The sequence below is a fragment of the Chiloscyllium punctatum genome, chromosome 6 (assembly GCF_047496795.1).
Source record: "Chiloscyllium punctatum isolate Juve2018m chromosome 6, sChiPun1.3, whole genome shotgun sequence".
NCBI classification, from domain to species: Eukaryota; Metazoa; Chordata; class Chondrichthyes; order Orectolobiformes; family Hemiscylliidae; genus Chiloscyllium; species Chiloscyllium punctatum.
The window spans coordinates 69,811,452-69,837,243 of NC_092744.1; the positions used below are offsets into that span (position 1 = coordinate 69,811,452).

A 25,792-nucleotide genomic window follows, 5' to 3' on the forward strand; every position below is an offset into this window, starting at 1 on the left:
GTGTAATATTTGTTCAATTGTTGCAGTGAATGGCAATATCAGATAAATAGTGGCTATTATGTTTTTGAACTGAAGGCCTCACTATACAACCACAAGTCAATCTCTAGTAAATAATTCCACTCCAGAAACCAAAGTAACAATCAAACAAACACAAAGACACAAAATAATACAGCACATTCTCGATTGCTGAACCATAAAGAGTAAACATGAAGAAATATGAGCAGAATCCTTGAATAAAATTTGGATCATATTAACTTACCTCTGTGAGCATATAATTCTCTAACCTCAGCTGAGAGGATGAAAAACAAGCAAAAAAGCAACAAAATAAATACCATGCAACATCAAAAGTGGCATTATTCAACTTGTGAAAATTAAGGGAATTAAAACCTATTTATACTGATGACTATGAAGGATATAAAATGGAGCTGGTATAGAGAAAACCAAATTATATTTTGCTCAAAAAAGTTCAAAGTACTTTTGTCTGAAATTACTCCATCTCCAGCAATCATGGATAGCAAACTGTAATCAAATAAGCCCCTCTAGAATTTTCATGAATTGCTTATTAATCTTATTAAACCTAAATAGCTGAAGACAGTAATTCGTTAGGCAGTGTAATCGCATTGTTAGCATTCTTGCTGTTGTATTTAAGCCGAGCTCTAGGATTTGTGTATATTATCTGGGCTGACAATTCAGTGCAATGTTTAGGGAATGCTGCATTGTCTAAATTGATGTTTGTGTAATAGAGGTATAAGCAGTTCTTGAATATTTAAGATCCAGTGGGACCATGGGAATAGAAGCAGATATGCTCTAGAGTTCTGGTTACCATTATATCTCAACAAAAGCTACCAGAAACACGTTTCTTGGCCATTCATCCCATTGCTCTTATTGGCAGAGACTGGCTACACAACACAGATCTGGGCCCAATTTTAACACTGAACAAGTGGATGGCTTTTGAATGGGTTTAAATTGGATCCTATACTTCATAAACACCTTGAGGTGGCAAGAAGATTTATAAAGATTGGATGCAGATCTTAAGAAATACTATTGATTTACACTTTCTTCAAGTGTACTGAGGGTGAGGATTTGCTGAGGTTATCTTATGGTATATCTCTGACTGGTTTGGGATGTTCAATCACATTGCTGATTCTTATGCCCCTTGCTAAACCTTACATACACTGGTTGAAAGAATCTTGATTTCCTGCAGCGACAGGAGAAAGTTTAATTTATTATGCATTGGATTAGTACCTATTTGCAGTGCGAAGATTCAGAATAACAAACTGATGTAAGGCAAAGCAAATCTTTTACATTTAGCCTTAGCAGACAAAACTGTCAGTGGTTCTGCACAATGCCTGTATCGGCTGCTCACTCATTTCATCCAAATCATCAGAGCACATTCAAATAGTGCCCAATGGATAAAGGCAGGTGCCAAATGTATCTAAGCCATGTTAGCATTTTAACCTTTGACTTATACTGAATTGCCTTATCTTGGAAATAAAGTTTTGGGGAACTGCAATATTCCTCAATGCATCTGGCCAATGAAAAGTACAGAGGAAGTATGAAAGAACCATTTTTAAAAAATATATACTGTTTAGACTGCAGTTTAATTTTACAAGGCTAGTGCTACTTAGTAAATTTAAGACAATTTCAACACTTTAATGATGTGGGTCTTGCATGCAAGTTGGTTCAATCCTCATCCAGCATTGCCAACTCTATCTCCTTGACAATGTGAATTTCATGTATTGATCACACAAGTTTAAAAATAAATGTGGAGTACAGGATTAATAAGAAAATTGTCATTGTTGCCATATTACTCATTCAACATACAGGTGCATATATTTCCCAATGGAGATCATTACATGGCACTCAGGGATAGACACTCTTCACAGTCAACTAGACCATGGTCTATTGTCTCAGGAAAGTACAATTCTGTTGCCAAATCATACTGGACCACCTATATACAGAGGAATGATTTAAGTTAGAGCACATGCATACAAAATAATGCATTCCATCTTACAATGTACCTAAGTGATCCACTGCACCCAGGGAAGTCTCCAGAATGACTGTGCTTTGATATCCTTTAGTCTACTTTCCCAGTAAAATTGCATTAGCCAAGAGGAAAATCCAGCTCTTGTGCTTCTGATTTTGCTGGAGGTACGGATATACAATCAGCACATCAGTGTAGAGACTTAGAATGCAATCTTTACATTTTTATTTTGACACAGACTGCTAGTGTTGCTTTCAGCTTGGCCTGCTTTGGGACTGGTAAATTGCAGAAACTTTCTATTTGCTGCAAATAGCATAAAACTCAAAGGAAGTTTGATTAGATGCAAAGTAATAACTGTAATTTTCTTGCAACATGTTAACTTTGTGGCCTATATTTGTGTATAAAAATGATGAAAATTGAACAGGAAATCAGTGTGTATTTTTTGTTATTAATGAAAGAACATTTCGTCATAGGCGGAGTTGACTATGTTGTGGTAAATGCAATAATGAACAAACATCTATAAAAGTCCCATCAGCAAACAAACAGCATGCAGAAACTAGCAATAGATCTCAGCTTCAGTCTCTTGAGCTGATCAATTAGTAAAAACTAAAAAGTAACAGAGGATAATGGGTCATAAGGTGACTGGTTTGGCTAATTTGAAATTCCTGGTGATCCTGATTATGATCTGGTTTTCTGGATCACATGCAGGTAAGTCCCATTATATTTCTTTTTTGATTCTATACAGGTTGTTATGGATCATCTAGTTGCATAATATTGAGGTAGGAAGTTATAATAATTGCATCAGTGAGTTAAAATATAGCAATTGAAAACAAAACTGTTTTAAACTTAAAATACAATTGCTCAAAAAATATTTGAAATATTTCAAGTGAATGCAGCCTTGATGATTTAAATGCGAAATTATGATAATTTATGACACATTTAGTGTCAGCCACAGTTCAAGTAGTAGTGGTACAGGTTGTTGGTTTAAATCCCACTCTAGAGCACAGAAAACCAGGCAAATACTCCAGTGAAGTGCTGAAAGAAGACAGTGGTATTGGAGATGAGATGCTAAAATGAGACCCTAGTTATATTTTAGGGAACCATTAAAGATCTTATGGTGCTAATACAAAGAACAGTATGATGTTTGTCCCCAGCAGTTTGGCCAATATTTATCCTCCATTCAAGATCATAAACATATAACAAATCTTTAAAGCATTACTGATTGTGTGAATTTGCTGCACAAAAATTGTCCATGTGTTTCCAAAATTACAACTTGGGCAATAGTTCATTGGGTGTAATATGTTTTGGGGCATCTACAGTTTACAAAAACAATATGCCACCCATGTCCAAATCCTTCTTTTTCTCTTTCCTTTTCCTGCTCCAATTTTGTTGCTCCGTCCTTTCCTATCCTGATCATAGCTTTTCACACTTGAGTGTAACTAATTACTCAGGCAGATGAAATCTAGGGATGGAGGGAACCAAATACCCACAGAGAGTCCATATGAATTTTCTTTGCAGTTATGTTAATATATGGCTATTTGCACAGCCTCTAATATAGATGGTCCATCCACTTCAGTGAAGTTTCCTCCACCTTGTCCATCTGGTCAACTCATCTTTCAACTCCCTCAGTCAATAATCAGCATGAATCTGCACATTTATATTTCTAAGCTGATTGCTTTCATTTTGTTGGGCTGAGGGACATTGGACATCTTATCTCCTCCATCCACTACACCAACTGGGATCAATTGGTTTAGCACAGATCACTGAAAAAAACTAAGCCCTTCTTGATTGATATGAATGAATATTATATCACATAATCATTTATCTTTCGTGTTATTGGAGCAGTAACCTTCATCTCATTTCTGAAAGAATAATTTCAACAGGTATTTGTTTATGTGACCTGTTTTCATCATTGGAACAATATTGTGAGCTACAAAGAAATGGCCATTGTTTAAGAATTTTAACTTCTGGAGCTTGTTTAATTTCTGTTAGCCAACTTTCTGCCCTTTAAGTTCCAGATGCTCCCTGCTTTTGACAGATTAGTAATTAATTTGGCTGCCAGTTTCTTTCAGGGTCTCACAATGGGGGAGGGGATTATGGGTCTATGGCAGTGGAGGCCTGAGTACCTATTCATACTTGCTGTTATTGGCATCACAAGGAAATTAAGAAACAAATGTTTAAAGGAATATGCATTTTTGAGGTTCTTCCCTGATTTCTTTTCCCAATAGGTTGATCTGGCAGAAAACTTGTGCCATTTTGCCAATCAGGCCTTCATTTTGCAATTGCATTTGGGACCACCACTGGGACTTGACACACATGTACTTTAAGAAGAACCTACTGACTTTGGGTCTGTGTTTTTGCTGCCTGATCAGTTGATCACACAAAAAAGATGCAATAAAAATGATAGTCCAGAAAATTAAGAAATGTGCTACCATGCAAAGTTGCTGGAGATTGTAGAGTAGTATGGGACTTAACCATAGCAATCCAGTATGTAAACTCGCAGTAATAATGAGGTACTTCTTTTTTACATATCAGTTTGTAACACTTCTGGGAACTCTTTGTTCCAGTACGTATACAAGTGCAAGACTGTTGCCTGAAATATTCAAAGGGATCTCTCCCATTTATGCGCATTGCTGGCTATGTGGAGCAGAAGTCCAATGAAGCTTGCAGAATAGATGCAATTGTGTGAGTAGGACTCGAGATCTAAAAGTCAAATCATTTCTAAATGTCACACTTTTATTTAAAGCCAATCAAAAGTTAATCTTTTCCATCATTTATTTTAACAGACTGTATACCGTGAAAGGTCGGTGGGTTTGTGCAGATCCAAAACATATATGGGTGAAACGTGCACTTCGCTATTTAAGGTAAAAGTGCAATCTTTGCTTTCATCCTCCCAAAGACTCTGTATGTGTTATGGATTAATAAGAATCTTTGCTTGTCTTGGAATTTCATTGGCATACCTCACCTGCCAGGAACTATTCAGACTGGTACACAGTTAGGTATAAAATTACCTTAAGTCCGATTGTTAGAAACATTAGCTTTCAATGAAACTTTTGTTGCTCAGTTTGAAGGTGTTGCCAAAAATGCCAACAAGAAATAAACTTATTACCTGTTCTCTATACAGGGATCAAAGTGGCAATAATATTTCGAAGGATCTATAATTAATTTTTTTTTGGTTTTTAGTGCAAAGCTGGAGAAAATGTCCCAGAAAAACAAAGTTCTTCAACCTACAACAGCAAGTGTTAACTGATATCCTTATTACCATCTTACAAGGTTATTGTATAGGTTTTTGCAACAGCTAAATCTTAAGTGCTTCAAATTTATTAAAGCCATACTGTAGTATTAGCTGCTGAAATGACATGTTCAAATTGTGTATATACTGGTTTAGTTATGAGCATGGTTTCTGAAAAGTTGAGGCTGCATTTAAGATTAATTTTGAATATATTAGCTTCAAATAATGTATTTCCACATTCACTGACAAAATATTGATGTGGGGCTTCAGTGATGCCTTTGAATGTCGGAGGTGATGGGTATTTTGTCTTGCTGGTGATAGACATTACTAAGCATTTGTGTGGTCTGAATGTTGCATGCCACTTATGAGAATGTCATCTAGCTCTTACTGAATGTAAATATAAACTGGTTCATTATCTGAGGAGCTGAGAATAATATGGAATATTCTGTGCAGCTATCAGAGAGCATCCCAATCAACAAGTGGCTATGTTTGATCTGATTGGACTTGATGGAGTCTGAAATTATTTGGCAGCACCTAATAAAGTCAACATGGGTTTCAACCAACAGGCTTATTTCATTGTTTTAGGGACACCCTTCTGAAGTAAGTATCACTTAGGAGTTAGCTGGACAGCAGTGAACCTTCTCTGCAAGGACCATAGGGCTGAAGCCCTACTCACTGATAGTTGGCAGCCTAACATACGCCAGTAGTTCTATTGAATGACAGCACCAGTGGAGAAGTGGTGGCTGCTGCTACTACAACACTCATGTGGTGGCGAGATGGGCATCATGGAGGTGGATGCTGGGGTACACTAAGGGCAAAGGGTAGCTCTAAGTGACCACCATTCCCCGCAACATTCCTGAGGCCAGTTTCCTCAATCTGACACTAATGTCTTTCTACAGGTTACACCTCGCCAGGTTCCCAAAAGTAACATTGCACAACGTTGCCTGTTATTTTTCCCGGAAGGTCAGCCCCTGCACATTGCTGGATTAATACCACCAACAGGGAGGTGATCCCCTTCATTGGATAATAATTGCCCACTTAAGGACTTCAACTGACATAAGGACATGACGCTTCCATGACATTTCCATTACACTTTTCCTTAGAGACTTTAGTGGAGGGGAGGCTGGAAGGTTATGGATGTCAATAGCTGGGAGAAAGTAAGGACTGCAGATACTGGGAATCAGAGCCGAAGAGTGTGGTGCTGGAAAAACAGAGCCAGTCAGGCAGCATCCAAGCAGCAGGAGCATAAATGTTTCAGGCATAAGCCCTTCATCAGGAATGAAACCCTGAAGCGTTTGATTCTCCTGCTCCTCAGATGCTGTCTGACCGGATGTCAATAGCTGCCTCTCTCCTGCCTGATAAAGTGCCTCTGGGAGGAAATTAAATTAAATGAACACACCCAGGGACACACCCACTGGACTACATACCACTTAGTTGTGATGGGGGTAGCTTGCTGGTGGTACTGATGTAACCAAGGATAGTGATGATAGACAGACGAGTCTGGGGCATCGGCTGTATGATATGATTCAGTGAGAATGACTATGCGAGGCTGTTGTTTGACTAGTCTGTGAGGCAGCTTTCCCAATTTTGGCACATGCTCCAAAACATTTGTGAGGATGGTTTTGTTGGATTGACCAGGTCAGATATGCTTTTGTCATTTCCAGTGTCCAGTTTAATGTTGGGTAGGCTATCCTGTTTTAAGCTTTTCCTGCAGAAGTTTGATACAACTGAACAGCTTGCTCAATCGTTTCAGTTTGACGCTTCCTTGTATTTCCAAAAAGTTATTTGTAACTCTTCGTTTCTGTGTATTGCCACAACATTTTACATTAATGCGCGCGTATGTATATTATTTGGTCAATGAATTACAATGTTGTTATTTCTATCATAATAAAATAATGTAAACCTGTGTGTGACTTTGGTTATTTCTGGCTGTTTCCAAAGAAGAATGAATCTATTTTGTCTACTTTGTAATGTTAACCATTACCCTCTGCTCTGTTTGCTTTCAGTGCCTGTTTAAAATTTAAGCACAGGAGTGCCCATCAGAAATTGCTTAGAATGGAGAAGGAATTTGCAATTGTATCTTTAAAGCCAACAGTACAACTTGAAGAATGGTAATGCAAAGAAATATAGCCAGATATGGTTGAATATGGCAAGCATTCTCAAGGTCTATGTTGTAGTTTAATTGCAGGATAGATACTGGCCAGGTCTCAACTTCTCTTCTTGAAGACGGATCTTGGGATCTTTTATGTCGGATTGAGGAAGCTGATACCACCTTGGTTTCATGAGTCACCAGAGAAGTGTCACTTTTGGCAGTGCAGCTCTTCCTCACTACATCACAGAAATGGAAGAGGCCGAGAGCTAAAGGGTAGGAATTCAAAGCTTGGAAGGTGTAGTTGCCAGTGGCCAAATTAGGAATGTGCAAAAGGTCGGAAGTGAAAGAGAACAGACATGCTGAAGTGTTGCGAGGCTGGAGGAGGTTACAGAGATAGAAGCGGACAAAGCAATAGAGAGTTTTGAAAATGGTGGTAAAATGTTAAAATTGCAGCTAGACTTGGAGCCCATCTCGATTGGCGCAATTAAACATGAGACTGTTCGATTATCTATGGGATTGTATCAAACATAATGCATGAAGGGGATTTGGTATAAGTTAGTACTGAGGTGGTCGTGTTTTGTTAGAGATCAAGTTTCTGTAAGGTGAAAGATGACAGGCCAGTCAGCCATGGTTTGGAATCGTCAAAACTGAAGGGAATGAAGGCATGGAGGATCTCAGCTGAAGAACCAAAGCAGAACTGGGGCTGGTTGATGCAATAAATGTGGAAGGAAGCTGTCTTAATGATGGAGTGGATGTGTGCTTTGAAGCCCATTGTAGAGCTCTTCCAGCAGTAGGTGTGCACTGGTGGACCTGCATAATTCCCTGGATGGCTTTAGGATACCCTCCAATCCATCCTTGATCACGATTTTTTATGGAGTAAATGAGGCCAAATGTGCCTTGCTCTAAATTGAGACTTTTGACTTAAAGGCAGTGTTCCACTCAACCTCAAGTTTACACTAGAGATTCTGAGAAGCGTGGTAAGGCCTTCCCCCCTTAGGACTTGGGTGGGAAGGGAGTTGCCTCATTCAGTGGTCCCCTTTCCTAATTGAGCATTCCCCACAATGGCTGTTCTCACCCTAACCTCTCCCAGGCCTTGCTTCACTTCACCATTCCTTCCTGCTGTGAGATCATCTTGCCCCTGAATTTACTCGGTCCAGGACTCTGGGAATTTGAATCTGCGGACTGCTCGTAGTCCTAGTTCTAGCTTCTGCTAGAGGCAACTCTGAGGCAGGATCTCCTCCTGAGTGAGGGTTGGAAGTTTTGCCTCCAGCCAATTAGCATTCCTTGGAACATTAAAAGCCCAACAGGCAGTTAAGATTGGCAGAAATACATTCCCTACCGTCATATCTCATAAGGAAGCAGTAAAGTCTGCCATCAGAAACGTTCTGCCCCAAGTTTGCAAATGGTCTAGTTTATCTTCAGAGATCTTCCAGGGAGCCACTGGTGAGGGTATGATGTTTGTGACAGGGGCCAAAGATCAAGTCTTTTGATCTTATTTAATGGGAAGAAATTTCTGTTCATCTTGTATGAGATGTGAGACAACAGTGAGACAACTCAAAGAGGGGTTGAGAGAGCTAGAGCTGGGTATCATAAATATGATAACAGAATGACAAAGTGATTATGACACTCACCTAGTAATAATTGAATCTGTGCTAATAATGCAAAGATTTAAATTCAATCCCAACATGGTACTTTGTTCAATCAAATTCCACTACTTAAATGAATCTGAAATAAAAAGCTCGTCTCAGTTTATGTGATTTGTCATGAGAACCCCTCTTGTTCATGACTATCCCTTAGCAGCAGAAGCCCAGTTATCTCTGCCTGCCCTGAAGACCTTAGTTCCACAGAAATGCACTTGTATCCTCCTCAAATAGCTAGAGGACCACTCATTTGTATCAGTTTTTTGACATTGTATTAAGGACAAAAGCCATGAAGAGCAATAAGGGGTTGTTGAAAACTGACAATGGTTTTGTAGGGGTATGTATCAAATTGATAGAAGGCTCCAGGAGATATGGGCCAAAGGCAGGCAAATAAGACTAGTTTATTTTAGGAAATCTGGTTAGCATGTACAGATTGATCCTGTTTCAGTGCTGTGTTACTCTATGTTTATTTTGTTATTTCACAGGCACATATGGAGAGGAGCTTTAACAGAGGACTTCAAACCTTAACTCAGCTGAATTACAAAATCCCTTCAAGCTTCATACAGATTACAGCATGCACATTACAATTTTCACATTCAATTTCATGTGTCCATTATCATCTATGTTTCCCACTGTCTCTGTAGGCATTGTCTATTTCTTACCCAAGGTCTTTGACACCTATTAATCTTTTTCAGCCTGGATGCTTTGTTTGTTAGCTCCAGCTTCACTTGTTGCTAACTATTTGGCGAAAACTTTGACCATTATTAATTTAACCCTTTCAATGCTAACATTGTCAATGAAAATAAGGAAATGGCTGAAGTGATGATAATTGGTGAATAATTGCTTTGTGTCAACATTTACAGTAGAGGAAGAGGTCAGTGTACCACACGCACCAGGAAAGCCAGTAATACATTGAATCGGGGACAGGAACACAACAAAATTAACATAAACAAAATAACAGGAAGGAAGAAAATTATGGCAGTGCGATTGACAAATCTCCAGAGCTAAACAGTTTCTATCCCAATATTTTAAAAAATGTGCGTGAAAACATTGGGAATATCTCAACTGTAATAGTCCGAACTTTCCTTGTTTCAGAAGTCTGTTTCTTTAGATTGGAAAATGATGGATGTAGGTCTGTGATTTAGAAAGAGTGAAAGCTGGGAGCCACGGGAATTATAGATCAGTTAGTTCAACAGCTGTTGTTGGAAAACTACTGATCAGGAAATAATCGGGCAAGTTTTCCATGTTGAGATGCTCTCCCACTTCTTGCCAGCTAATCAGTTCAGTTCTGGGTGAGAAATTGGGAAATGACTTGGAATATATTGCCATTCCTTCAGTGTCGCTGGGTTATAACTCTGCAACTCAGCCCCTAATGGCTTTGTGTGTCTACCCACACCAAATGGACTGCAGTAGTTCAAGAAGGCAGCTCACCTCTACCTTCTCAAGGACAACTAGGGATAAGCAATAAATTCTGGCCTAGCCAGCGACCCCTACATCCCATGGATGAACAACAAAAATGAGTGGTTGAATTATGAATTGTGGCCTGAGGTAACACCTTTAATATCACCTGTGATTACCTCTGCTTCAGAGATGGCTATGATAAATTTTTAATGACTGTTGATATGATGGAGATGGCATGTGGTCAGGATTTGTATTTCACATAGTTGGTCACTGCACACATTTCGCATCCAGAATTCTGCAATTACAGATGTTTCAGCTTCACTGTGCAAGCCCTGATTAGTGAAATGACCTCTTAAGGCACCTCAGATCACTCACACGTACAGCCCATGTCCTCGCACAGAACAAAACACCTACTCCATCTACTCCAGGTGAGGTTAAACCATGTTTTCGCTTGCAATATGAATTTGTGATTCTGGTGCAGATGGAAGGCAACACAGGACAAACTTCACAGTGTGAGTTTCAGGCTCAGCCTGTTCATGTAGGTGACACCCCCAACCTTCATGTTCATTTCTTCCTTAAGACCATAAGACAATAAGACATAGGAGTGGAAGTAAGGCCAATTGACCCATCGAGTCCACTCCACCATTCAATCCTGGCTGATGGGCATTTCAATGCCACTTATCTGCACTCTCTCTGTGTCCCTTAATTCCTTGCAAAGTTAAGTATTTATCAATCTCTGCCTTGAAGACATTTAACGTCCCGACCTCCACATTGTGCTCTGAATTCCACAGGCCGACCACTCTCTGGCTGAAGAAATGTCTCCTCATTTCCATTTTAAATTGACCCCCTCTAATTCTAAGATCCTAGTATCCCTGCCTTACAGAAACAAATTCCCAGCGTCCACCCTTTCTAAGCCATGCATTATCTTGTAAGTTTCTATTTGATCTCCCCTCAACCTTCTAAACTCTAATGAACACAATCCCAGGATCCTCAGCCATTCCTTGCACTCTCTGCTGACCCCATCTGTTCTGAACCTCCACTCATTCCCACTCAAACCTTTCATTTAAGACTTCATCTCCCCATTTTAACTTCTGGACCCAGCTTAGCTATAGCTTAGTCATGTCAAGCAGCATGATGTGCTGTTCCCCCTGTTGAAACCAGGGTGGTAGTGATTATCAAAGACCCTCTCATCCTGCCATAATCTCTCCAATGTACTATTTTCCTACATATTTCCGCTGAGTTACACTCCATCACATGCTGCTCCAATATCCACTTGACTTCCCCAACTTGCCCACTGCAGCAGTGGCCCTTGATCACTTGCCTTGACTGTTAGTGAACAGATCTCCAGGACTGACTGTTGTCCACCTCCCTGACTGACTGGAAGTGAAGCCACCACTGATGAGCGACCAGGCCCCTAACTGATTTTGTGCAGCTCCGAGACTGACTTACCAGCAAGTCCCAGACGGATTGCACTGGACCTGCAACATGTCCACCCACTTGGCTGATCACTGCTGACAAATATGAAAAGCTGGCAGAAGGCTGGACCTTCCAAATGTGTAAAAATATGCAAGGTAGCGATGCTGCAAGCAGATATCCAGATGCAAAGTGTGTAAGCTAAAAGCGTTCTTCTCTGATGCCTGTGATAGGTGCTGCCCTGACTGCAAAGTGGCCTTACAGTGGCAATGCAATCCACTGTCCCATTGTGCTGCAAAGTGAATTGGTGAACTGAACAGCTAAAGATAGTTAAGCTGTCCTGAGGAACTCCTGCAAAGATGACTGACTTCCCGTAGCCAGTGGTGAGGGTATGATATTACTGGGAGACAAGGGCTACCCTCTGCAAACACGCCTGATGACTCCTGACTGATGTGAAGTGTAGATACAATGCTGCCCATTCTTCAACCAGAGCCATGGTGGAGGAGATGTTAGGTCTGTTGAAGGTGACGTATTGATGTTCGGATCGGCCTGGGAGTTGGCCAAACAGTACGCTCCAAACACAGTGTGCCACATAAACCTGGCACTCTGTGCTCTACACAACTGTACAGGCAAAGAGGGAGTGTGATAGATGCTGAAGAGGGGGGAAAGTGGTAGCAGTTTTCCGAGGTGGAATATGGGAACACTGAACAGGAGGAACTTCACCTTTACTACGATGGATTGGTTCACCGTCAGTTGCTACAACTCAGTCTGGAGTTAATTGTTGTCCTCTTCCAATTTATGCCAGTTGGGCAGAATCAGGATTTATTGGCTGTAAATGTGTTTTTTGAAAGGCAAGCAGTCCTTTGTTTATTCCTAGAAGAAAATGCAACTTGTTTTGTTTGGGTTTATTTTTCCTTTGCTTTTCCTCTGGTTAAATGAACATTAAGGTTATCAGCTGTTTGAAGACTTTCCAACATACTCCCGCACAGAAAAACAAAAATTGCTGAAAAAGCTCAGCAGGTCTGACAGCATCTGTGCAAAGAAATCAGAGTTAACATTTCAGGGCTGGTGACCCTTCCTCAGAACAATTTCTGCTTTTGCTCCTGACTTACAGAATCCACAGTTCTTCCTCCATTTTTATGTGATACTCACAGACTGGCCTCCTGAGGTAAAGTTCCTGTATCCACAAGCAAGCAAATGGGAATTATTAAAAAAACATTCTTGCATGAATTTGGAAATGAGAAAAGCAATCCACCCTTTTTGTTAGAATGGTCATTGTTTCATTGATGAATCCTGACAAACATCATGGTGTTCTCAGAATGTTCATTCCATAGAGAGCTACGGGGGCAGAAACCTTGTGTATATTTAAGGCTGAGATAGACTCTTGTTCAAAAGGGAAATCAAGGGTTACGGGGAAGGGGCAAGAAAGTGGATGTGAGGAACATCAGATCAGCCAGGTTCCTATTGACTGGCAAAGCGGGCTCCTGTTCCTATTTCTTATGGTCTCACAATATATATGTACATGTGCAAAACTGATCCATTGCAATGATGCAATGATTATGACAGATGAATTCACTTCAGCAGTTTTAACCTGCATTTGAGCCATTAAAAAATGAGTTGAGATCAAATTATTTTTTAAGAAGCATTGTTTATTGATCTGTGAGGGACATTTGTTTTCTGCACGTGCATAATTTACAAGCATTCACAGTAAGTAATAATTTGCCAGTCAATACAGTTAGAAATATAAACTTAATTTTAGAGAACTTAGTAGCTGAATGACTTTTTTTTGAGAAACTGCTGAGATGTGCATAGGATCATTATGTTGAAATAAGCAACATGTTTTTCAAGCTTATGTCCTGTGATTATTAAAAGGTGACATCGTTACGCCCATGGAATTAAGGTCACTGAACCATTTGTTTCTGTTTCAGTTCTTTCCTAGAAAATAAGCATAAAAGGAAATGAGTTATAATACCCTTAAACATCAAAGTACAGACAGTTTCAATATTCAGGCTCGTTAAATATATTATTTTAACTACTCTCTTCAGTTGTTATTGCTTGTTAAAGTGATCATGCTTTAAAATCTTGATTGTCCAAAGGCAAAATATGTTGATCTCATGATTTACAGGACAAATGTATGATAAAATATTCCGTACGGATTCTTTGAAAAAGACAATGACCTCATTTGTATTCTTGACTTGATAAGCAAATTTGATAAACATAAATAATTGGTAAGGTTGTGAATTCTATATGTTTAAAATGGCAAAGACGTTCTTAGTTTAACAAACAAAGTCAATGTGTTACTGCTTATTATTCATAAAAAAAGTTCTGCACATAATAGTTCAGTAAAAATTTGTATATTAACAGAAGTGATTTATTTCATTACCTCAGGAAACCAGTGATAATCCTGGTAACCCATACCTCTTCTGGATTTGCACAAACTCTTCTTCCTTTTCTTGTGTAAAATCTGTAAAGAAATATTTTTGAAAGAACCTTGATTAAATTGGTATATTTCTTACATGTGGTGTATTTTAACACAGGGGTTCTGCTAACCAGACTCAGGACTGTCCATGGCCCACCCTCAGCTAACCTCCATCTCTGGTGTCTCAGTACAAATCCCTTATGTACTTATGGAGAATATAAACAATGCTGCAGATACCAAAATGTTTTCACAGACTAAGTGGTGGACTAATCACTTTAAGCTCAGCAAATGAAGCTGTCTCTTGGCTCTGCGCATTTACATTTATTAAATAAATATTTGACTGTATTTACAGAGCATAAAGGTAACTTTAAAACATGATATCATTTTTCAACAAATTAAGCAACAATTTACACTTACATGACTGCATTAATAGTGCAAAGTTCATTCCCAAACTGCCTCACATAGCCTACAATTAGTCTTGGTGGTAAAGGTTTTTTTGAATATGAAAGACAGCAGTCTACTGGAGACTGGGCATCTGTGTAAAAAAAACACCAAAATAATGAACATTGATTAGAAAGGAAATAACTCATGAACGGTGAAAAAGATAATGCATGTTCAGGTGAAAGATTTTTAAAAAGTAGCACATAGTTACCTGCAAATGGAGATATGTCCATCAAATTGAACAGGATCAGTCCCATCAACATAGACATGGTCAGCTTCATGCAGAAATGCATCATCTGAGTCATTTTCTTAATTTATCGCAACAAGTGTTAGCACTCAACAGATCGTAGAATGGATCTGATTTGACGAGCTCTCTATCTGCTTTTATACCTTTTTCTCTCAACATCCTGGGGAAATTTATGAAAAGGAATTTTCAGAAAGAGAACTGAGTGACGTAAAGCTCCAATCAGAAAGGATATCCGATTATTTTTCATCCTCCCACAACACATGATCACCTTTTATCAGCCCTACCCACCATCAAAGGAAGATTTGCTGAGCATGAGTGCTCAAATTTCAATAACTTTAATTTACATCTGAAAAAAAGTTTTTTTTTGTTAGTTTTTATCCAATTAGGTCAAAGCCAGAAGAAAAACCCCTAACCTCAATACCAAGATGTATCGGTAGCAAGATCTCAACTTCAATTTACTAGAAAGACCACACTCAATTTTACCTGTTAAAAGGTTCCTTTGTTTCAATATATTTTAATGCAAAAAAAGATACTTTTCTTCGTTAACATTTCTGAATAATTATTATATTCTTTATGTAAAGGAATGTTGATGAATACTCAAAAATGTAATAGCTGGCCCTTTCTACAGAAACTAATAAATAATGTGCAACATAATATAAAAGGTTATTAATCTTAGAACGGGTAATTGCACTTAAATATTACAATGCATTAATGATGAATCAGTCATTTATTAGGCAACTGAGAGTCGGGAGGCCAATCAAGCGAATGCACTATTTGAATCTCTCAATCAGTATAGGTGGATTACATGAAAACTTTTACCTTTTTATTTGAAGAAGAAATTAATAAAATTGCTTACATATTTTGAGAACTTTAGCAAATCCTTGGTGTTAGTGGCTGAGCTAAGTGCCAAAAGAAATTATGTTTTCTTCCAGGAAATTATATGCTGTTAAGGTTCAGTGATGTTATCGTTTGGTTGTGGAGGATTTGACCACTGAAGAAGTTTCAAATACAATTTTTTTATGAGTATGTTTGTGTGAAGTTTATTGAGTAGATAACAGGAGAAAGTGAGGACTGCAGATGCTGGGGATCATAGCTGAAAATGTGTTGCTGGAAAAGCGCAGCAGGTCAGGCAGTAACCAAGGAGCAGGAGAATCGATGTTTCGGGCGTGAGCACTTCTTCAGGAATGACATTCTTGTTTCAGGCATGAGCCCTTCTTCAGGAATGCGATCCTGAAGAAGGGCTCATGCCCGAAACGTCGATTCTTCTGCTCCTTGGATGCTGCCTGACCTGCTGCACTTTTCCAGCAACACATTTTCAGCTCTGAGTACATAACAGAACAGCTTTTACAAGAATATTTATAGTCTTTTTTAAATAGAATCCCTACTGTATGGAAACAGGCCCTTCAGCCCAATGAGTCCACACCGACTTTCTGAAGAGTAACCTACCCAGATGCACTCCCTACCCTATTATCTTATATTTACCCATGACTAAAGCACCTTACACATTCCTGGACACTATGGGTAATTTAGGATGGCCAATTTACCTAACCTGCACATCTTTGGATTGTGGGAGGAAACCAGAGCACCCAGAGGAAACCCACGCAGACACGGAGAGGACATGCAAACTCCACACTGACAATCACCTAAGGTTGGAATCAAACCAAGGTCCCTGGCATTGTGAGGTTGCAGCGCTAACGACTGAGCCACCGTCCCACTCATCTTTTCATGGGCATGAAAAGATACAATACTATATTCAAATTACATTTGATACCAGTAAAAATCAGTACAAATCAATTTGATTGACTAACTTTTGGACTCTGATGCTCCAGCATCCGCAGTCCTCACTTTCTCCTAAGTCTTCATCAGTCCTCCCAAGAATTGGGATGCAAAAGTCCCAGCTTACTTGTAGACTGTGGAACTGGACAAGCAAGTAAATAATTAAATAGATATCGACAGCTCTATAAAATTGATTTGTCTTGCTGATATGTAATATTTATAAACATCTTTGATTTGCAGTTAGTTCTGTTATATATTCTTAATCATTCTGGCATTGGTTTTACCAGAAATGGGCAAAGTGTCAGTTTCATTGAGTTTCGTGGAGTTTTTCTCTTTGAGACTGAGCAGGTTTTCTCACAGTAGTCTCCCAAACGCACTCATTAATAAGGTACCACACCCCCAGGATGACTCCCTCATCCCACGTCAGCTTGATTCTCTCACTCACCAAATATGGAAGTGATTGCCATTGCCAGGATACCCTGGCATCCCTGGTGTTGGTACCATAGTTGAAAGATCGTTGTGCACCCAGTCAAGTGGTGGCCGTGCTGTAGTGTTCAAAACATTTGTCCCAGATATAGCAGAAAAGAGGATCTTAGTGTAAGGTGAGTAGGGAGCTAATGACGTAGGTAAACAGGTTCGGTGGTGACCTGGGGAAGTTCGAAGCCTTTGGGGTTGACAGGGAGAGCTACCAAGAAGTGGATGAATTCATTTGAAGATATACCAACAGTAGAGTCATAGACTCATAGAGATGTACAGAGCATGGAAACAGTCCAACCTATCCATGCCGACCAGATATCCCAACTCAATTTAGTCCCACCTGCCAGCACCCGGCCCATAACCCTCCAAACCCTTCCTATTCATATACCCATCCAAATGCCTTTTAAATATTACAATTGGACCAGCTCCACCACTTCCTCTGCCAGCTCATTCCATACATGTGCCATGAAAATGTTGCCCCTTAGGTCTCTTTTATATCTTTCCCCTCTCACCCTAAACCTATGCCCTCTAGTTCTGGACTCCTGACCCCAGGGAAAAGACTTTGTCTATTTATCCTATCCAAGCCCCTCATGATTTTGTAAACCTCTACAAGGTCATCCCTCAGCCTCTGACGCTCCAGGGAAAACAGCCCCAGCCTGTTCAGCATCTCCCTATACCTCAAGTCCTCCAACCCTGGCAACATTCTTGTAAATCTTTTCTGAACCCTTTCAAGTTTCACAACATCCTTCCAATAGGAAGGAGACCAGAATTGCATGCAATATTCCAACAATGGCCTAACCAATGTCCTGTACAGCTGCAACATGACCTCCCAACTCCTGTACTCAATACTCTGACCAATAAAGGAAAGCATACCAAATGTCTTCTTCACTATCCTATCTACCTGCGACTCCACTTTCAAGGAGCTATGAACCTGCACTCCAAGGTCTCTTCGTTCAGCAACACTCCCTAGGACCTTACCATTAAGTGTATAAGTCCTGCTAAAATTTGCTTTCCCAAAGTGCAGCACCTCGCATTTATCTGAATTAAACTCCATCTGCCACTTCTCAGCCCATTGGCCCATCTGGTCCAGATCCCATTGTAATCTGAGGTAACCTTCTTTGCTGTCCATGATACCTCCAATTTTGGTGTCATCTGCAAACTAACTAACTGTACCTCTTACGCTCGCATCCAAATCATTTTTGTAAATGGCAAAAAGTAGAGGACCCAGCACCGATCCTTGTGGCACTCCATTGGTCACAGGCCTTCAGTCTGAAAAACAACCCTCCACCACCACCCTCTGTCTTCTACTTTTGAGCCAGTTCTGTATCCAAATGGCTAGTTCCCCCTGTATTCCATGAGATCTAATCTTGCTAATCAGTCTCCCATGGGAAACCTTGTCAATCGCCTTACTGAAGTCCATATAGATCACATCTATGAACCTGCACTCCAAGGTCTCTTCGTTCAGCAACACTCCCTAGGACCTTACCATTAAGTGTATAAGTCCTGCTAAAATTTGCTTTCCCAAAGTGCAGCACCTCGCATTTATCTGAATTAAACTCCATCTGCCACTTCTCAGCCCATTGGCCCATCTGGTCCAGATCCCATTGTAATCTGAGGTAACCTTCTTTGCTGTCCATGATACCTCCAATTTTGGTGTCATCTGCAAACTAACTAACTGTACCTCTTACGCTCGCATCCAAATCATTTTTGTAAATGGCAAAAAGTAGAGGACCCAGCACCGATCCTTGTGGCACTCCACTGGTCACAGGCCTTCAGTCTGAAAAACAACCCTCCACCACCACCCTCTGTCTTCTACCTTTGAGCCAGTTCTGTATCCAAATGGCTCGTTCACCCCTGTAATCCGTGAGATCTAACCTTGCCAACAGGCTGATCGTGGTCCTGTCTCAGAACTGTAGGTGTCCCTGGCCATGACCACCTCATCTGTCTGACTGTATTCAAGCACTTGGATTGATATTGGAGGCTGTCTTTGACTTACTGTGCCAAAGACCACTTAACTAAAGGCTGTCTCCCTTGACTTGACTGAAGACTAGGCTTTGAGATATGGCCTTATGGTTGATGCACATGTAGTGAGTTTGCTATTTATGTGGCTGGCATATGCTGCAGACATGAGATTCAAAGTTTGTGTGAAGATTTGTAGCTCGGGTGCTTGTTGTTGTGGTTCTGTTCGCCGAGCTGGGAATTTGTGTTGCAGACGTTTCGTCCCCTGTCTATGTAACGGCACTGTTCACCTCTATCTCTCTAGCCAGAGAAACAATAGCCAACCTGCTGGACATACAGAACAGACAACAAGACCAGGAACTTATCAACAAAGACTACATACTCAAACTACTGGACCTGTACCTCACAACACACTTCACATTCAACAACCAAATATATGAACAAATCAATGGAACACCCATGGGCTCATCCATCTCTGGACTCATAGCAGAAGTGGTAATGCAAAGGTTAGAACAAACAGTTTTACCGCCAATTCAACCCAAACTCTGGGTCAGATATGTGGATGACACCTTTGTAATCATTAAAAACACAGAAATAGAGAACACACACTGGATCATCAACGCCACACTCACAGGAATCCGATTCACTAGAGAGGAAGAAAAGGACAACCAACTCCCATTCCTAGGCGTGATGGTACAGAGAACACCGAATGGAGAATTCACCACAAAGGTATACAGGAAGGCCACACACACAGACCAAGTCCTAAACTACGAAAGCAACCACCCCAACACACACAAAAGAAGTTGCATCAAGACACTGTTCAAAAGGGCCACAACACACTGCAGTACACCAGAACTGCAAAAAGAGGAAGAAGAACACCTATACGCTTTATTCGCCAAAAACGGATACCCCTGCAATTTCATTAACAGATGCCTAAGGGAAAGACAACTGAATGAGGACATACCACAACCCAAAGGACTAGCCACACTACCATACATCAAAAACATTTCTGAACTAACAGCCAGACTACTGAGACCACTAGGACTCATAACAGCACACAAACCAACAGCCACTCTCAGACAACAACTCACCAGGATGAAGGACCCAATACCCAGTATGAGCAAAACCAATGTAGTGTACAAAATCCCATGCAAGGACTGCACAAAACACTACATAGGACAAACAGGAAGACAGCTAACGATCCGCATCCATGAACACCAACTAGCCACGAAACGACACGACCAGCTATCCTTAGTAGCCACACATGCAAATGACAAGCAACATGTGTTCGACTGGGACAACGCTACTATTATAGGACAAGCCAAACAGAGAACAGCCAGGGAATTCCTAGAGACATGGCACTCATCCACAGATTCAATCAATGAGCACATCGACCTGGACCCAATATACCGACCACTGCAGTGGACAGCTGGAACTGACAACCGGAAGCAGTAGATTCAAACCACTACAAATGCCGGAGGAAACATCACAGAAGCGCTTCACAGGAGGCTCCCAAGCACTGAGGATGTCACCTAGACAGGAGACGAAACGTCTGCAACACAAATTCCCAGCTCAGCGAACAGAACGACAACAGACATGAGATTCACATAACAGCCATGACAAGCTGTCTGGCTTTGTGTCTGCAGTAAATAGCAAAATGAAACAGAAGAACTGTGAGCGTCTAAGCTCTAGTTGAAGGATGCAAAGCACAAAAAGGTAAGTTAATGCAAGCCAGGTGCTGGAAGTGTTGAGGTAGGTGAGTGAGTGCTAAGTTAGTGAGCGAGCAGCCCTGAGATGCATCCTGGTCCCTGATCTAGGCGCCTGGTGCTGCACATAGCGTATCCTTGCTGGAGCATTCAGGTAGACTTGAAATGGATCAGATTGTCCCATGAAGATGTGTCAGTGCCAATGTCTGTGCATGTGGGGTGCATGCAGCTGCTGCCCACAGAGAATGCCCTGAGATTTTAGTGCTAAGCGTCCAAGTTGGAAATCCAGAAGTGCAAGTGGTGAGCTGGAGTCGCTAGGTAACTGCTCTGACTTTCACGTTGGGGAATTCCCATCATCCGACTTTTATCCAGCAGCCGGGAGAATGGTAAAACTGCATATTAGTGAGATGAGATTAGATAGTCATCAGTCTGATAATGAGTGATAATATATACAAATAGGCTGTAATCACTCTAATTCTTTTTCCTTTTGAATCAGATTGGTGTGGCAGCAACTTCCAAAACAGGAAGTCAATGCTAGAAACAAGGTCAGCTTGTTGATCAGTTGAGTGACCCCCTTGGCCGTGTGGCAGTGCACCTTAGGGTGGACATTGCAAATTGGCCTCTCACTGTTTGCAAGCAAGGATAACGTCCCATTGTCCAATACTTGGTTAGAAAATGTGACCTTTTGATCTTGACACTAACAAGTCCTCACTGGGCATCTCGTCCATTCTTCCCAACTTTCTCACCAAGGCCCACATTGTTCCAAGACTGATGAGATTCCACCCTCTTTCAGGAAATTCTTCGGGTGTATTTTTTTAATAGTAAGTGTGAGCCCTTAATCTTGTTTCAGCATTTAGATAAGTCTTGGTTGATGTTATCTTAATTCTGTCTACCATGCTTGGTTTCATATCTCTTAACATTCTTATCTAATAAAACCTATGAATCTTAATTCTTAAATTTCCATTAACTGCCGCAGCTGATAAAGATCATAAGATTTCCACTAGTTTGTTTAGAAAAAAAAGTGCTTTGGGATATCAGATGTGATGGTGATGTGTGATGCTCTGTTGCTTAATGTCAGTCATTTAGAAATATAGTAAACAGTTGACACCCCAGGTTGGAGGCTACCACTAGTCATTATCCTTTCACATTAAGTATATGTGATAATCAGTGTCCCTAGGCTGTTTCCTAACTCCTAACCAATACCTTGAACATGTCAAAAGAACGTCACCAATTGCACACATCTCACTTTTATTAACAGTTTCTAATATAGAAAGGCATCTGCATATCCAGAAAATAATATAAATAGATATTCCCTTGGGATGCTCAGTTGGCTGGATGATACAAAATGATGAGCTCAATTCCAGCTGAGACAGATTTGGGAGCTGCTCCTAGTCCTGGCCCTGAAAGAGGAAGGTGATGCTAAACCACCACTAATGAAAACTGTCCAGACAGCTCCTCAGGAAGAGGGGCTCGCTGGCAATGAGCCAATGTCCTGCCTTTGGGCACAGCACCCTCCCTTATTCACCACACGAAAAAATTCAATTTTGTTTAACAATAGAAAGAATAGTTGGTACTTAAACATTTCAAAGAGCTTCATGATATCCAGTCAGGTGACAGTCATTGGTATTGGGAAAGATGTCTATACAGGACGTTGTTTTCAGATTTTCAAAGTTTGAACTCTGTCACTCATATATAAATTCTTGTTTCTCGTTAGTTCTTCTGTTCTCAATGTGCTATCTATCATGAAGAAATTAGGTAAAAACAAGGACTGCAGATGCTGGAAACCAGAGTCTAGATTCGAGTGGTGCTGGAAAAGCACAGCAGGTCAGGCAGCATCTAGGAGCAGGAAAATTGACGTTTTGGGCAAAAGCCCTTCATCAGGAATAGAAGGGCTTTTCCTGATGAAGGGCTTTTGCCTGAAACGTTGATTTTCCTGCTCCTCGGATGCTGCCTGACCTGCTGCATTTTTCCAGCACCAATCTGATCTAGATCATCATGAAGAAATTGTCTGCTCCTCAGCTGTGTGCAGTTACAGAGACTGAGAGAAAGTGAGGACTATAGATGCTGAAGATCAGAATCGAAAAGTGTGGCACTGAAAAAGCACAGCAGATCAGGCAGCATCCAAAGAGCAGGAGAGTTGACGTTTCGAGTATAAGCCTTCATCAGGATTCGACTGTCCTGCTCTTCAGATGCTGCCTGACCTGCTGTGCTTTTCCAGTGCCACACTTTTCAACTGTATACAGTTACAGTAAAATGCCATGCACTTTGGCATGATGTACACAGCCTCTACTCTGTGCCTCACATGTTGGTCTAGTTGAGATAATTTAAGGTTTGACAGATACTGTTGCCAAGTTTGCTCCTCATATGGAGTGAAAAACAGAGATATTTCACAGCCCCAGCATTATCAGCTCAATAATAACACTCATGATCAGATTGGAGAGAGCTATAACAGTGGCCACTCTGATATTGGATTTCATTGACCTGTCAGTGGAGGGCCAGCAATTCTAGACCATTAATGGATGCAGAAAATATGCAGAACCAATTCCAGCTTTAGAACTCCTTTAATGTATTTCAGAGGCAAAACATTTAGTACTTCTGATAAAATAAGCATAATCACACATGCTAGAAGTAATATATATTCACTGTGTTAACTCCATCAAGAATTTTGACAGCCGCAGTTCCAGGTGAGTACAAAGTATAGCAAACAACTGCACCCACTTCCTTGGGAACCCACAAACAGACATCAGTCTTACAGACACGACCACACTTATCGCTTCCTACCTCCTTAATCAGCATAAATAAAATCTGTGGTCCAAATATGAGAGAGATTGATGCTCCAAAGCATTTAGATTGATGTTCATGCCTTTGCCAATTTTGTGAGCCCTATTTCCTACAGCCCCAGAGATTTGGGGTTGCAAAGATGGTCATAGCCATTACTATCAAACATACAAATGCAACAGAGTTGTTGCTAAGGAACATTTTCTGTTAAGATTGTTGCTTCTGATTTTCCTGATGTTTGCACTGATATGATTAATTCCCAAGAGAATCTAACAGCAATTGTGACATAACTGCTGTAGTGGATACAAGCTTCTGATAAGCATCCAACTTTTGTAGCAATAAAATAAGACTATTAGGCACTGGATGTGAAATACGTCCAGTTTGAGATCGTAAGTGTGACAAGTGGAATTACGATATTGAGTGCTTGTTTTTTGGTCTTGAGATTGATTTGTAACAATGTTCCCTTTTAGCTACAACCTTAAAGATCCCAACCAGACTGTGTATTAATCCAATCCTTTAGCATGGTTGTGAGAGCTGCTCAAAGATATTAAAGGAGTTGTTAACAGAAACAAATCTTGCACTCTTAAAAAAAAACATTTGGACATTGCATTAAATCTCTATAATAGCTATCAAGTCCCTTCCTGTCACCCTTTGCCTATTTTTTCACCTTTTTATGACGCTGTACTTCTGCTCTCTAATTTCTTTTTCGTTTTGAAAAATTGCCTTCATTTGAATCCTCCACTCATTAATTAACTTAAAGCCTTGCCTACAATCCTGGTTAGACAATTGAATCAAGGACAGCACATTCAGAAAAGAGCTGAGTGTTGGTGTCTCCTCTCCTCCTTCACACCACTAGCCACCCCCGCCTCCCCTTTCCCCTGTGCCTCAACTTTCTATGCTGCTGGTGTGGTGGTGCAACGTGCTGCAGTTCATCATCGAACCTGGATATACACCCAGCACATTGCAGGGCTTCTCCTGACTGGTCCAAACAGGAGAATTTTAATTTCAACATGGCAATTGTCTGTTCATTCAGATTTTGTGTTGCATCTCCTTGTGCAATATTAAAAGGCAAACTGGGAGATGTTAATATTCCCTGCTCCAGCCTGGAAGGAACCCAATGCATGAAAGTTAATGGCTATTTATGCCTTAATGGCATCTGGCACTAAGTGCCCACATTGCTCTGAGTCTGAATGGGGTAGCAGATTTCAATGATAATATCCTGATTGAAGTCAGATGTCCTACATGTTGTGAGTTATGGAGATTCAGGCTGGAGAGCACTCTGGATAGATATACCTTCCTATTGTGAGTTCCTGCTCTCTTCTGCCTCTTTCCTCTTCCAACACTTCATTCTCTGAGACATGTGTATTCAAGAGCAATGCCAACTTGCGTACCTCAATCTTGAAGCAGGCGATTTGTGGAGATCAGTATGAAATTCTTCAGCATCTGCTATAGCACTCCCTGCAGACTTCAGAAACTTGCTAAAACTCTAGGCACCACCAAACACTTCTCTGATCACAGCAGTAGCCAGTGGAACTCAATCAGCAAGGAAGCTGTAGGTGTCGTTGGTCCCGAAAATATGTTGAGCTGTGTTAGGTCAAGACAGGATTTGAGCTGGAATGTTGAGCCCAAAGTAGCAACACTATGGCAACAAATCAACAGCAAAACCTGTACACTTCTGGCAGAGGATCCCTTTGCATGTGCTCACCCTCATTAAACAGGAGGATGGAAAACAGCAAAGTGGGTAATGATTCTTCCCAATTCATTCACTTGGAACTACTTACATCGAAGGAAATAGCCAGAGGTTATTTTGAAGGGGTATTAGATAAGAATAAAAAAGATCTGAAATTTATGTTGCTCTGTCACTCACATTTCAGAACAATCCCAAGGTGCTTTATGCCTGATAAATCCTTTGGGGTGTGGAGTGCTCAAGAGACGTGGCTATTATTAGCCTGACAGCAACATTCAACAAAGCATTGAGGTTAATAATCTGATTGTTTTCAGTTGCAGTTGAAGGAGCAACGTTGACCAGGACACTGGGTTAACTTTTAGCTGTTTATATAGCATCAGCAGATCCTTCTTTTCCATATGAATGGCCAAGGCGATCATGGCTTTAAAAGTCACTTGTGAATATTGCACTTCCTCAATGAAGTGTTGGATTCTCAGTCTAGGTTCTGTGTGAATGGAATGTGTCGACCTCAAGAACTGTTTGAATTACAGGCTAATTCCA

At 40.6% G+C, this 25,792-nt stretch overlaps 2 protein-coding genes across 2 annotated transcripts; one reads left to right on the top strand and one right to left on the bottom strand.

The window, feature by feature from the left end:
• Positions 1–2,578: 2,578 nt before the first annotated feature.
• LOC140478518 (C-C motif chemokine 20-like) lies at positions 2,579–7,048 on the top strand. Its single transcript, XM_072571776.1, has 4 exons — positions 2,579–2,692; positions 4,552–4,669; positions 4,771–4,848; positions 5,168–7,048. The coding sequence occupies exons 1-4, from the start codon at positions 2,611–2,613 to the stop codon at positions 5,232–5,234; spliced, it is 345 nt and encodes a 114-aa protein (XP_072427877.1). The 5' UTR covers positions 2,579–2,610; the 3' UTR covers positions 5,235–7,048.
• Positions 7,049–13,415: 6,367 nt separating this feature from the next.
• LOC140478520 (C-C motif chemokine 20-like) lies at positions 13,416–25,065 on the bottom strand. Its single transcript, XM_072571778.1, has 5 exons — positions 24,957–25,065; positions 14,834–15,029; positions 14,599–14,716; positions 14,146–14,226; positions 13,416–13,697 (listed from the first exon to the last, which is right to left on the bottom strand). Exons 2-5 carry the CDS (start codon positions 14,925–14,927, stop codon positions 13,664–13,666), a joined length of 327 nt encoding a protein of 108 aa, XP_072427879.1. The 5' UTR covers positions 14,928–15,029; positions 24,957–25,065; the 3' UTR covers positions 13,416–13,663.
• Positions 25,066–25,792: the final 727 nt, after the last annotated feature.